Genomic DNA, 15314 nt, shown 5'->3' with positions numbered 1-15314 from the left:
CAATGCACGGATCAGTTTGGTTTTGTACATAGAGATAAGACAAGAAGAAATATTACATCATGTTACATCCGTTATTAAACTCACAATTACGATTCTCAAAGTCTCTATTGGAATAATTTTAATCGTTCGAATGTCAGGAAAATATAAATCGGGTGTTTGTCGTTGGAATACTTTTTGCTCGTTGCTAGTGTAATAACGCCTATGCGATAAACTCTAGCGGAACAAAAGGATTAAATTAGCGTCGCTCGGCGAAGGCTCTTGGACGTTATGACCGCTAGCAACGGAAACGCGGTCGTAGGCTGGCAGAAACAGTAAACATAACAAGGGCAGGACCGTTGCGTCGATTCGTGTGTGCGCCAGATATGCACTACGTGTATCCATGTGTGTTTCATCTCGAGTTTAACTGGCTATCGCGGCAAGTTACGTCATCCTGCGAACTTAGACTCCACAGTAGCTGGAATGTAAATACGTTATAGCGCCGTGCAACCGACCGTTTAATAATCGCACTTAAAGACGCATTTACTGCGTAATTAGACGAGCACCGTTTACCACGAACGATGAAAATTACTTAATTGCTTTTTCCCCCGACCGTATTCCACGTCCATTGTACATATTTATCTAGCACAAATCTCAACGGTAATATATAGAAACTATCGTTAGTGAAATTTTGTATAAAATCGAATTTAATTTTAAAATTGCGCAAACAAAAAATTTATATACAGAGGCTTCGTTAAAAAGTTATTAACGTTCAAAGTTTCGCCCTTACTGAATTTTTTTCTCGAACATGGGTAGGATTTCGGGGGTATGTCTATTCACCAAAAATGATTGTAATTGACCCCCACAGCTAACAATATTTTTTTCAGAACGATTTGAAATTTTTTTTTTTCGTCGAAAATTAGATTTTCGGAAAGGAATGTTTTTCTAGAAAGTGGGTAGGATTTCGGGGGTATGTCTATTCACCAAAAATGATTGTAATTGACCCCCATAGCTAACAATATTTTTTTCAGAATGATTTGAAATTTTTTTTTTCCGTCGAAATATTTCACACCTTCTTGAATTTTTTTCTCGAAAGTGGGTAGGATTTCGGGGGTATGTCTATTCACCAAAAATGATTGTAATTGACCCCCACAGCTAACAATATTTTTTTCAGAACGATTTGAAATTTTTTTTTTTCGTCGAAAATTAGATTTTCGGAAAGGAATTTTTTTCTCGAAAGTGCGTAGGATTTCGAGGGTACGTGTAATGACCAAAAATGATTGTAATTAACCCCTGTAATTAAATATAATTTTTTTAGAATGATTTGAAAATTTTGAATTTAATTGTTAATAACTTTTTAACGAAGCCTCCATCGACAAATTGGTATTCTTGATTTTCGTCTTATTTTGGCCTCTAGAATCCCCCATTAAAATTTTTCCCAAGGGTGGCCGAACACCCTGTACACTTTTATGAAAAGATCAGCGATCGACGTAAGTGTGACCAGCATATACGAGTCGAGACATTTTTTTCTAATCTCTGGAGGAAGAAGCAAAAAGAGAAGGGGGCGGGGGCTGGGGTGAGAATGAATAACGATCATTTGCGGAGGAAGTGGGCAGGAAATCCTTGAAAACGAAGAAGAAGCAAACCACTTGTAACCGCAAAAACTGACACTCGCCAGACTGTGGTCAAGATTGCCTCTTAGACGTTGGTTTCGGGCAAGGGTGTAGAACAAAGGGGTGGCGGGCGCGATAGTTTCTCGACAAAGAAGAGGAAGAAACGCGCAGGATGGACGGTCAGCCATCCGTGATTTCCCGTCTTCGCTTTTGTACAAACAAAAAATAGCTATATCCGTTACACGTTCGCACGTGTCTAATCTTCTCGCGAACCTGACTCCTCGATCCTCGACTGCACGCATTATTTTCTCTCAAAACGAACTCGACGATCGACAAATTTTTGTGGAAAATTTTAACTTGCCCCTAGAATACCATAGCAGGATTTCATTCGAATTTTTTGCAAGTTAAAAGGATGATTCCTTTCGACCGTTTCGGGTCAACTTTTGGCAAGGTTATGTGTATACAGGGTGTTCGGTCAACCCTGGGAAATATTTTAATGGAAGATTCTAGAGGTCAAAATAGGACGAAAATCAAGAATACCAATTTGTTGATGGGGGCTTCGTTAAAAAGTTATTAACGTTTAAAGTTCCACCAGTACTGAATTTTTTTCTCGAAAATGCGTAGGATTTCGGGGGTAGTCTATTCACCAAAAATGATTGCAATTGACCCCTGCAACTAAAAATAATTTTTTTAGAACGATTCGAAATGTTTTAATTTTGTTGAAATATTTGTCTACCTACTCGAATTTTTTTCTCGAAAATGCGTAGGATTTCGGGGGTATGTCTATTCACCAAAAATGATTGTAATTGATTCCTTCAACTGAAAATAATTTTTTTAGAACGATTCGAAATGTTTTAATTTTGTTGAAATATTTGTCTACCTACTCGAATTTTTTTCTCGAAAATGCGTAGGATTTCGGGGGTATGTTTATTCACCAAAAATGATTGTAATTGACCCCTTCAACTAAAAATAATTTTTTTAGGACGATTTGAAACTTTTCAATTTTGTTGAAAAATTTGTCTACCTACTCGAATTTTTTTCTCGAAAATGCGTAGGATTTCGGGGGTATGTCTATTCACCAAAAATGATTGTAATTGATCCCTTCAACTAAAAATAATTTTTTTAGGACGATTTGAAACTTTTCAATTTTGTTGAAAAATTTGTCTACTTACTCGAATTTTTTTCTCGAAAATGCGTAGGATTTCGGGGGTATGTCTATTCACCAAAAATGATTGTAATTGACCCCTTCAACTAAAAATAATTTTTTTAGGACAATTTGAAACTTTTCAATTTTGTTGAAAAATTTGTCTACCTACTCGAATTTTTTTCTCGAAAATGCGTAGGATTTCGGGGGTATGTCTATTCACCAAAAATGATTGTAATAAGCCCCCGCAACCGAAAATATTTTTTCCAGAACGATTTGAAATTTTTGAATTTAATTGTTAATAACTTCTTAACGAAGCCTCCATCAAAAAATTGATATTCTTGATCTTCGTCTTATTTTGGCCCCCAGAATCTCTCATTAAAATTTTTCCCTGGAGTGACCGGACACCCTGTAATAATGCAGCAAAATAATACATCGAATCCTAAAAATTCCGAGACGACGAGCCGCGAATGCGAATTGCTGATTTTTTTCGTGTTTCCATCGAGCGTAAGACAATGTTCCCTTTGTTTTGTTTTTAGATCGCGGTCTGGGTACGATTCTAGTAGCGGCGGTGACTCGGACAACGAGTACAGTGGCAGCGTCTGTCGTGGGGTCGCTAATCAGTCACAGAATCCGGCCTCGACAAATGCGAGCACGCACGGGCAGGGGAAGCACATAAACAAAGGAAGGTGGACCAAAGAGGAGGTAACGAATACGAAACATTTTACGATCGTTCGGGAATCCGTGGACGCTTCCTGCGTCGTTGGATTGTTGGTCATCGACACGGGGGCGAATCGGAACGTCGCTGGTGTTCTTTCTCCGTGCTGTTTCGGGAATTTCGCGTTGCGCGTGCAAGATGGCGTCATCGTACCGTGACTTTGATCGGATGTAACGCGAGGGGTGGGATACAATGAGCGTGGCCTCAAAAAAAAGGACCACCCTTCGTACGTTCTACAACGAGTTACGTCCGCAGGCAGATGCCCTCGACCACCCCATAGTCATGTGCGTCTACTACGCGCCGTATGGTTTCCCGTGGGAAACATCGCGGAGACCTATCGATCCTATGCATTTGTCACGTGACCTTTTTTCCCTTTCGAAATGAAATCGTTCCAGCCGTACGTCCGATTTTTCTGATCCTACGTCGTCCCTCGCGGTCCATTTAAAATTCGTAAAATTTATCGACCATCATTGTTTTTGCTATTTAATTCCGAATCGTAAATCGTATTTGGCGATTGCCAATGTTTACTAATTAAACGAAATTCACTGGATCTTCGGTGGTACCGGTAATTACCCAACTAACGAGGTATGTTCGCAGTATCTAAATAAAAAACATAATCAAAATTTTACGTGGCAAATCGTAAAAGTCTCCCCAGTCTTATTAGCGGGTCTTCGTATTCTTTACTGACGCACCTGCTTTTAAATTGGGCCAGAATTTATCATGATTCGTTTAGGACGCCATCTTTTGGTAGCTGAAATTTTATTAATGAATTAATGTTTCTGTATGGGGGCAGGGGGGAATGTATGGTGTTTTTGGGGGTACGCTTAAATAAGTCTGACGATTCTAGCGTCAAGAACCGAGACAATAATTCTTGTAGATGTTTTAACGATTGTAACGCGTTCGTGTCTTCGCTGGTGACTGTTCCAGGATGCTTTATTGAAGCAGTTAGTGAGCAATGCGGAGCAACGGGGTACAGGACTCCGATGGGACGCCGTGGCTGGTCACTTCCCAGACCGGAGCGACGTCCAATGCCAGCAGAGATGGGCAAAGGTCGTGAATCCGGAGTTGGTCAAGGGACCTTGGACGAAAGAGGTACCTGAATTTCGTTTTGCATCCTCCTATCGATGATATCCAGCCTTCGTCTCCACCAACCCTGGTGAACCCAGTCTTCCTCGACGAAGCTCAAATGCATTGGAAAAATTAGGAAGGGAGCTAGGAATATTTTCAGTTGGAAGCTTTTTGAAAATCAATTATTTTTTAATTGAATAATCCAAGGGTCTGATCTTTTCATGCGTCTTAATTTCTTTTTGAGGGCTGTAGTTAACCAGTTAACTGTGTGACGAGTATACTCGTCATGGAGAAGTGCTAGGATTTTTTGTTATGACGAGTTTTATAAAATAAACCTATCTTTTTGATGCAATATTTTAACAGTGACACTATACTCGTCATCGATCGATTTTCGTGACACACAGAAATTTGCACTTTCAACACGGAGCGACACAGTTAACTGATTAGGAGGACAATTTAAACAAATTGTAAAAAATAAGAAGGGCTAATTTTTCTTTTTAAGTAAACGAGTGCTTCCTTGCGAGAAGGAATATAGATTATTTGTTAATTTTATTATTGGAATAGTTAGTTTTTGTATACCGTGTACAACTCGAACGGAAGTCGATGTCGAGTCTGAATTGTTGGGGCAAGGTTTCGCAGGAATTCGAATGCAATAGCCGATCGGAATGACCGTTGACAGAAAGTTCGCGAAGAACCGTTACATCCCCTTTCCTGAAAAGTTTCTTCCACCGAGGAAAGAGAAAGAAAGAAGGTTCGTTCATTATATGGCCTGGGACGAGGCCCCCCAACAGCATTTACCAGAAAATACAGAGTCCGCAGGAATATAAATGGATGGGAAAAGTACAATACAAGGGAATGAAAAATATTCTTTTAAATTTTTGGTATTTAAATTGCATTCTGTGCTAATATTGTTATACAAAAATTGAATGCTTTGGAAAATGCTGGGGATATAGGTATACGGCCACCACTGGGAAAAATTTTAATGGGGGATTCTAGAAGTCAAAATAAGACGAAAATGAAGAATACCAATTTGTTGATGGAGGCTTCGTCAAAAAGTTATTAACAATTGAAAAATTATTTTTAGTTAGAGGGGTCAATTACAATCATTTTTGGTGAATAGACATACCCCCGAAATCCTACCCATTTTCGAGAAAAAAATTCAGTACGGACGGAACTTCAAACGTTAATAACTTTTTAATGAAGCCTCCATCAACAAATTGGTATTCTTGATTTTTGTCTTATTTTGGCCTCTAGAATTCCGCATTAAAATTTTTCCCATGGGTAGCCGAACACCCTGTATAAGGTGGGTCCTATGAAATATAAAATTTGTATAAAATATCATTAATAACGATGGCTTGAATCTCTTGAGAATCGGGGAAGTGTCCTTCGTAACATGTGTCAAGTTCAAGACACATCCTGTCGTCCCCTATACCGGATATTTACCAAAAGAATCGACTAAAAAATGGTCCACAGTACTTGCGGTCTAATTGGTCCCAGACTGACGTAGATACTTACATTTTATTGGGATTAACGCGTTGACCTCCGCGTCACCCATATATGGTTAACAGAACTTTCCACTGAAGAGTTAAAAAAAAAATCCCAAGGTGAGAGATGTTTGAGGAAAATAAATCTGTACAGGACTCATAAATTTTGAGGTTGAAAGATACATGCAACGAGGAACATTGAACAAAAAAGAAGAACAAACGATACAGAGAATTCTCCAGATTTGATCCATCGTTAATGAAAGTTACCAAAGAGGTATACTTTGAAGAATATTCACATTTATTATTGAATTTGACTAAAAAAAAAAAATACAATATGCGTATACGATTGTTTCCTTACTCATAAACGTACATGAAAAACAAAATTTGTGTATATAATAAGAAAAAAAAAATCTCCCGGGAGTGGTCCTAAACGTTAAAAGAAAACTGAAAAAAAAAAAAAGGTATAACGCGTGCATACGAGACGAGAGATCCTGGAAGGTTCTGGGGCGCGAGGCCCGGGGCCCTTGCAGTCCCAACCGGCCGAGGAGACTCCGAGTTCGTAACGGCCCAGCCTCACGTACGCCTACACGTAGGACGCAAAACGAACGAGCGAACGAAGAAACGAACGAACGGCTCCACGGTCGCCTCGGTGGGGTATGCAATAAAGAAAAAGAGTCTGCGTAGCCGCGGAGATGCTGCGTCGTCGTCGCCGTCGTGGCAATGCACTTGGCAACAGCCAAGGGCAAGTAAAGCCGCTCCCCGTGTAACGAACGCGCCGAGCGTGTACACGACGCTCATGGAGGATCCGCGTTGGTGTGCACCTGATACGTCGGTATGGGAGCTCGGAAACCCATCGTGTCCTCGTTGCCGCCGGTACGCTCTTTCCCGCCATCTTCCACAGTCCCTTCTTCCCGCGACGATCATCTCTCGGCGTGTCCTGTCATCTCACTCGTTCCTTTTCTTCCTCTCGACCTACCGCCTCGTTCTCCACCTCCTCGCGACTCCACGGACCGGGAGAAATTACTCGCGAGACTCACCCCGGGGATGGGTGGACTCGTGTGTCGGCGGAGAGGCTTTCGTTGCCCCTCTCCCGGCGCAACGTCCAGCGTTTTTCTGTGCCACTTACGAGCCTGAACGTCTCGCAACGGTCAATTTCGGTCATTCAGGTGGATAAACCATCCACGGAAGGAATTTACTAACATTCGATCAGATTTCATTCGCGACAGGATATCGAATATTATTAAAAACTGTTTAGAAAGGTAGCTTTTTATACAAGGGTGTTCGACCAACCCTGGGAAAAATTTTAATGGGAGATTCTAGAGGCCAAAATAAGACGAAAATGAAGAATACCAATTTGTTGATCGAGGCTTCGTTAACGAGTTATTAACGTTTCTGCAATTTGCGAGCAGCTGCGTGCGCGGGATGGTGGTTCTCACGCAGCATGAGAAACTCTGCTTACTACCGTATCGACAGCCTTACAGTTTTCTGAGTGGGAACCACTGTCGCGCGCACGCAGCTGTACGCTGGTTGCCGTCTCACAGGCGGAACTTTAAACGTTAATAACTTTTTAATGAAGCCTCCATGAACAAATTGGTATTCTTGATTTTCGTCTTATTTTGGCCTCTAGAATCCCCCATTAAAATTTTTCCCAAGGATGAACATCCTGTATTTAGGGACCAACCCCTATTCATGGCGAATGGCTGTCGCGAATGCTCGAGACCCATAAATGGAACGGTTTCCCCTTACCGATGGCGATGCTTACAGGAGGATGAGGCAGTGGTGGAATTAGTGGAACGATACGGCCCCAAAAAGTGGACGTTAATTGCACGGCATCTGAAGGGTCGTATCGGTAAGCAGTGTCGGGAACGATGGCACAATCACTTGAATCCGGGAATCAAGAAGACCGCGTGGACGGAGGTGGAAGACAGGATCATCGTCGAAGCTCATCGCAGGGTGGGTAATCAGTGGGCAAAAATCGCCAAATTGCTGCCGGGAAGGACCGACAATGCGATTAAGAATCATTGGAACAGCACCATGAGGAGGAAGTACGAGTCGGAGGAGGGGAGGTCCATTACCGGATCCAGAGGTTTGATTTATTTCTTGATCGAGCAGGAAAAAGTAGCAAATAAAATAAATATCTTATTAATTCGTCGCTTAGCCTTCACTCGAGGGATCAAACGAATAACGATAGCGATTTTCAACAGGAAGGGGTAGGAGAAAAGCCACAGAATCGTCGTCTGTGTCAAAAGATGTTGGTTGCACGGACGAGGACGTCTCTAGTCACGGTCGCTTGAAACCACCATCGACTAGCAATGAAAACGCAACGTCTTTGACGAACGTGCAGGCCCAAACTCTGAACATCGACCAGCTGGACTGGACCAGGGCCTGGGACAATCATCAACAGAACAGTCAAACCTACCAAGGTCTCCTCAGTCTCAACCAACGTACGCACAACACCGATTCTCGGCTGCAATCCCCTTCGAAACAAGGGACCTCGTCTACTAGAGTCAAGACTGAATCGATCTCGCCGTTTACCAAGTATGTTCTCGCCGTCAGCAATCAAACGTAACCCTTTAACTATAATTAATCCACTCTGGAAAGTGTGTAACAACTTATATATGGCTAGAAAACGACATGATAACGGAAAGGTTATTTTACAAGTGCACCCCTTTCGGCAGGTATTTTGATTTGCAAATACAAGGTGAACCGACCAGTTCAAGAAGTTCGGAGATAAGACTAATGCCTATGCCAGACTTGGACGAGATATCAGACATGGCGGAGAAGGAGAGAAGCAGTCCACCTCCGATTCTCCGTCGACGCAAAAATACTCACCAGCAGAGAACGGGCTCTCCCGACAGTGGAAACCAGTCGGATTATATCATTATAACCCAACATCAGCCAGAACAGCAGCACCATCAGCAGCAGCAGCAGCAGCAGCAGCAACAAGAGGAGCAGCAGCAGCAACATCAGCAGCAACAACAGCAAACTGGCGACAATACCCCATCCACTCCTATCAAGCAACTGCCATTTAGTCCGTCGCAGTTCTTGAACAGTCTGAGCCCTGAAACATCTTCCTGGCCGCGGGCGAGTACTCCTAAGGGAAGCAGTCCTGGTCCCCTTACCACACCACAGCCCACTGGTTTTCGACGAAGTCAGAATGGTAATCGATTCGTTCTTAATGAAACTTTTGATTAACGTTTTTGCGCGAGTCTTGCTTTATTATTTTTTGTGCATTAATTTGTTCAGACGGCAACACGCCGAGGACGCCAACGCCGTTCAAGAACGCTCTGGCCGAGCTGGAGCGGCGTAGCGGCGCGACTACTCAGTTACCTGCCACCCCCAGTCGTCTCGATGCTCTAACCGAGATCATCAAACAGGAAACCGATCGCGAGAGCTTAGCTGGGACCAGTGCCATCCTTCAGGACTCCGGTTACAGCACGATACGACGACGGGGTAAGGAGAACAGCGCCCCCGGTGGAAAGAGAGCCCGCAAAGCACTCTGTCAAGCCTGGGCGAATGCTTCTCAGGATAATTCAGAAATGAGTTTCGTTGTAGAAACACCGGTAAGTTGGGAATTGACGTACATACTTGTTATCTATCACAGTGTTCGATGGGGTGATTCAATTAAGTGCGTAGCAATAATTCAGCAAGTGAATCTACACGTTAAAACAAATAAAAAATATTGGAGGAATATACTATAAATTTTTTAAAGAGTTACTTAAATTCTCTAAATTTTCGAAGGACTCTTATCACACTATCTGTATGCTACAAATTATACTGTGTGATTTTAAAAGCGATTTCCACACCCGTGGGCTCCACTTGTAAGTTGCGGTAACTTAACACGTTCACCGTGGCACAAGATACGTATCGTATTTCGTTCTGTGCGAGCCATTCCTTATTTAACCTTCGCTACATGCCGAAGAATATCTCCGTGATTTTATTTTTATTCACGGAATACGAACGAAGTCTGTGCACCTATTTTCAAAAAATACAGATTTGTAACGTTATTCGTTCGTTCAGTGTGTAGATTCAGCCTCCGATGTATTGGCACGTATTTATTAATCGCCTTGCACGAGAGTGAATCGGTTTACCAAACGATTGTCTTGTCTCTTTGCAGAGTAAAAGTTTGGACACGTCGGTATTGTTTTCACCAGCATCCATGGCGTTGGAGGATAGTTTCTTAACAGCAGGGACTAGTCCCGTGAAGGTAGAGAACCACGTCCATCATAATCAAAATTTGATTCAAACACAGCCAGCCCTATCCTGGTATTATTCCCGTACCAATCGCCTTTAGACACGCTAGCCGGCCTTTTCTAACTTTCTTAGTTTAACACTCGTTATTTCTTTATCCCTCGTTTAGTACTTTAATTATGCCTGCCTCTTAATAATGTTATGCCTCGTCGCTTCTTTCTTTCCATCCTTTCCCTTTATTTTTATTTTTTTTTTTTTTTTCGTAACTAATTTATGACTAAACGTTGAACACCAAGGCGCGGGAAAAATCATAACCTCGTTATCTGTCCTTGTCGCCACGGTATCGTCCAATCCAAAGATTATTAGCGTTTTTTTTTTTTCTTTTAAGTTCTAAGTGTAAAGTAACATGACTAACCTGAACGGCGTGAATGTCGTTTGATTTATTTATACATTAACTTATTTCAATGGCGCGTATAATGCTTTTCCTGTTAAATTATTTATATGTAGCGTTAACGATCTGAAGCTGTTGTCTAACTTTACGATCATGGAGCTAGAAAACGTGTTACACGTTATTTTATTATTATTCGCAGAGGTTAAAGCCTCGTTAAAAGGCATCGATCGTGTACTTAAGTTATTAAATGCGTGTATACATTTTTATCGCGGTCGAGCTTTCGTCGTTTAGGTGTTTCCTTCAGATTGGATGCATCCGTACTGTTTTATTTCGAACGAAAATTCACGATGTTCTGATGCTGTGCATACAGTCGATGATGTACGGTCGATATTGTTTCGTTTTTGTTTGCCTGAATCGCTTACTCTAACTTCGATCAATTTCGCTGAGAATTAAATTACGGTTATGAGTATCGGACTAATTTTCATTATCTTTTTTTTCTTTCTTTTGTTGTTGACGTTTTAATTCGTGTAAATTATTCGTGTACATTAATTGATACTTTGGGGACGAAGTGAACTGGAAGCATTCAACCCGGTGAACTTACTAAGTTAGTGTGTTATTTAATAGTCTAAGAAATATACAGGGTGCTGCAACAATCACGTATAATCGTGGTACAGAGAGAATCATCTTTAACAAATAAGCCAACGTTACTATAGCTTTTTCTTAAAAATCAGTTCAACTTGTTTGACACAGAATTACTCGAGAAGCAAATAGCTCCATTAACGCATACAGGGTGTATCAAAGAATTCTGCTAAGAAATGCAATTATATATACAAAAGTTCCAGTAAATATATCTTCATAAATGGTTCCTTGAATAAACTTTGCTGAAAATTTATCATACATTCTAACCTATAAATATTTTTGAGAATGTTTCTAAGCATAACAGCTAACTTGCAAATCTTTTTTTACCACCAACTTTGCATCAAACTCTTTCCTTGTGAATGTTGAAGAAGCTGTTGTCATTAACCCCTTAACGCTCATATTTTTCGGGTTAACCAAGAATGATCAGTTTTCTTTATTGGATTTGTTTCTAAAAATGTAGTTTTTGTTAATTACAATGTTGTATCTAACGTATAATTTGAAGGAAAACATTATCATCCCTCAAACCGTTGAATTAAACAAATATCGTTTTTCAAAGCAGTCAGACTCGGGCATGAACGTTAAGAGGTTAAGAACCATAGATACGTCGAATAGATAGTATTTATTAATTAGAATTTACAAACGTAAACGTTTCTTGCCAGAGCACAGACTATAATACGCCCCATGAAATTGATTAAGCTAATACGAATAGAATCACGCAATTACGGCAGGACCGTATTGGCATTATTTCCAAAATACATGTAAACAATATAAAATTTATACAAATTACTATTCACATGTACAAATAGCAACGAATCGCGTTACGAATTTATATGCAATCATTAACCCCTCTGGTTGGTTAATCTGGACCAACGATATCAACTAAATTTTATAGGACGTACTATACTTATCGTTTCGTTTGGATACACCCTGTAGAAACACATGAAATCACACGCCGTACTAGATACCGTACAGTCTCGCTTTCGTCCTCCAAGTTTTTAGTTAGATACCAAACGGAAAAGTGTAAAAAGATAAATGTTTTGCTTTTGGTGAATGGGTCACCGATGACCCGTCGCGGCGTGGAATGTGTACGTACGTGTAGATTCCAAAGTATATATCTTCGTGACACCCTTCGTTCTCCATACGATCTTCAGATCGTGTTCTGCACGACGATATATGTGTATATGTGTACATGTGTACATGTACAAGATGTTCGCGAAAATACTAGCCATCCTATAACCAACATAATGGTCTGTACCGACGTTTTATATTCATTCAATTAACACGTATCCAGTTGGGCCTATCAGTGAACGTGTTGCCAGACCGTTATGTCGATTACAAAAGACAGTAAAACTTGTGAAATTTACAAGAAGAATACTGGCTGGTATTCTCGCGAATAGCCTGTATATACAAGTGTATGCATCGAAGGAAGAAGAAGAAAGTATAGTTTCTTTAAATATTTATTATCATATTAATATATACATATATTTATATATTTTTATTCCTTTCGTAAATAACGTTGAGTTGCCGCATGTTTACAACTAACTCGAACGTATAACATCCCTTTGTATACAGGCCTGGCCTAGCGTACCAAAGTACCCTCCTCATCCTCGATCCCTCGACTCCTGTCCCGATACAAGTCCAAAGACAATTTGTGCGGCGGCTCCAGCGGTCGCGAGACGACGCTTCTTCAAACCGATTTGCAACCGTGCAAAAAAAAAAAAAAAAGAGAAAAGAATGCAAAAAAAAAGGCCTAGTCAATCCACGATGAAAAAGTGGGCAGAGGTTCGTTTAACGAGCGTGCGAAACGTGTGTCCCGGCGAGAAAACATAAACAACGTTGCAAAGGACGAGCACGGATGCAGTCCCGTGAGTCTCTGCGAAGTAAGCTCCCCAAACCCCTTCCCCCGTAACCTCTCTGTTCTTCTCTGTCTCGACACGTCCCATCTGTTTCCGTCTCTGTCTATAATTCCCCCTCTCTCGCGGTTCTCGTCAGTCTGTCGAGCGACTTCGACGCGAGACGTTTCGCTCGACCTTTACTAGGGCGTACTTCTCGAACGCAAATGTTCTTCGATCAGGCATTTTTCTGAACGCAAGGTTTCTTTTTAATCGCCGGCTGTAGCTAGTGTGTCTATCCTTTCCAGACCTCCCACGACTTCGCGTCCGTTCAACGGAAGCCTAACGCCAAGAGGGCGATCACGTTCGACGCGTTCGACAGTCCCTGCTGTATCCTCAGCCCTCTGCCGCTCAGGCCGGTTAAACGCGCCAAGGTGAGTTCTCTTTCTTTTCTCTTATTCGCCTTCTCTCAGTCTTGGTTCCTATTTTCATTCTAATTCTCAAGATTCGTTCCAAGCGAAGGACAAAAGCCAAAGCAATTGATATAATTGTAATTCCAACCTAACGATCTTGCGGAATCGAACATAAATTTTTATGGCGCTTATGCGTCTCGATTTAGCCGATTCTTTTCTTTTTTTACCCCGTCGAAACAAACAGGACCCCCTTAAATCGATTAACTGTACCATATGGGGGACAGGATGTGCAGAGATCCGATATTCTCGTGTCGAATTTCCGTTCCATTCCCGGTCGCTTCGTGGCTTGATATACAAGGTGTTCGACCACCCCTGGGAAAAATTTTAATAGGGGATTCTAGAGACCAAAATAAGACGAAAATCAAGAATACCAATTTGTCGATGAAGGCCTCGTTAAAAAGTTATTAACGTTTATAAAGTTTCGCCCGTATTAAATTTTTTTTCTCGAAAGTGCGTAGGAATTCAAGGGTATGTGTAATGACCAGAAATGATTGTAATTGACCCCTGCAACCGAAAATAATTTTTCCAGAACGATTTGAAATTTTTTTTTTCGTCGACAAATTTAGGCGCCAAATTAGATTTCACACATTCTCGAATTTTTTTCTCGAAAGTGCGTAGGAATTCGAGGGTATGTGTAATGACCAGAAATGATTGTAATTGACCCCAGTAACTGAAAATATTTTTTCCAGAACGATTTGAAATTTTTTTTTTTCGTCGATTTTAGGCGCCAAATTAATTTTCGGTAAGGAATTTTTTTTTCGAAAGTGCGTAGGAATTCGAGGGTATGTGTAATGACCAAAAATGATTGCAATAGACCCCTGCAACTGAAAATATTTTTTTCAGAACGATTTGAAATTTTTTTTTTTCCGTCGAAAAATTTCACAGCTTCTCGAATTTTTTTTTCGAAAATGCGTAGGAATTCGAGGGTATGTGTAATGACCAAAAATGATTGTAATTGACCCCCACAGCTAACGATATTTTTTTCAAAACGATTTGAAATATTTTAATTTCGTCGATTTTAGGCGCCAAATTAGATTTTCGGTAAGGAATTTTTTTCTCGAAAGTGCGTAGGAATTCGAGGGTATGTATAATGACCAAAAATGATTGCAATAGGTCCCTGCAACTGAAAATATTTTTTCCAGAACGATTTGAACTTTTTTTTTTTCGTCGAAAAATTTCACAGCTTCCCGAATTTTTTTCTCGAAAATGCGTAGGAATTCGAGGGTATGTGTAATGACCAAAAATGATTGCAATAGACCCCTGCAACTGAAAATATTTTTTTCCGAACGATTTGAAGTTTTTTTTTTTCGTCGATTTTAGGCGCCAAATTAGATTTTCGGTAAGGAATTTTTTTCTCGAAAGTGCGTAGGAATTCGAGGGTATGTGTAATGACCAAAAATGATTGCAATAGACCCCTGCAACCGAAAATAATTTTTCCAGAACGATTTGAAATTTTTTTTTTCGTCGATAAATTTAGGCGCCAAATTAGATTTCACACCTTCTCGAATTTTTTTCTCGAAAGTGCATAGGAATTCGATGGTATGTGTAATGACCAGAAATGATTGTAATTGACCCCAGTAACTGAAAATATTTTTTCCAGAACGATTTGAAATTTTTTTTTTTCGTCGATTTTAGGCGCCAAATTAGATTTTCGGTAAGGAATTTTTTTCTCGAAAGTGCGTAGGAATTCGTGGGTATGTGTAATGACCAAAAATGATTGCAATAGACCCCTGCAACTGAAAATATTTTTTCCAGAACGATTTGAAATTTTTTTTTTCGTCGAAA

General features: G+C 40.6%; 1 protein-coding gene across 3 annotated transcripts in view; it reads left to right on the top strand.

Annotated features, from left to right (window-relative positions):
- Myb (proto-oncogene like protein Myb) overlaps positions 1–15314 on the top strand; it is a 48327-nt gene that overhangs the window by 31628 nt on the left and 1385 nt on the right. For all 3 annotated transcript variants that reach the window (XM_076767185.1, XM_076767184.1, XM_076767183.1), the window contains exons 2-9: positions 3273–3438; positions 4379–4543; positions 7768–8089; positions 8208–8541; positions 8682–9163; positions 9250–9566; positions 10121–10210; positions 13365–13490. In XM_076767185.1, the coding sequence (XP_076623300.1) occupies positions 3273–3438; positions 4379–4543; positions 7768–8089; positions 8208–8541; positions 8682–9163; positions 9250–9566; positions 10121–10210; positions 13365–13490 (2002 nt within the window). The remainder of the gene's footprint in view (positions 1–3272; positions 3439–4378; positions 4544–7767; positions 8090–8207; positions 8542–8681; positions 9164–9249; positions 9567–10120; positions 10211–13364; positions 13491–15314) is intronic.

Source organism: Colletes latitarsis, chromosome 6 (assembly GCF_051014445.1).
Source record: "Colletes latitarsis isolate SP2378_abdomen chromosome 6, iyColLati1, whole genome shotgun sequence".
Lineage (NCBI taxonomy): Eukaryota > Metazoa > Arthropoda > Insecta > Hymenoptera > Colletidae > Colletes > Colletes latitarsis.
The sequence above is the reverse complement of the archived record's forward strand: the minus strand, read 5'-3'. Positions and strand labels throughout refer to the sequence as shown.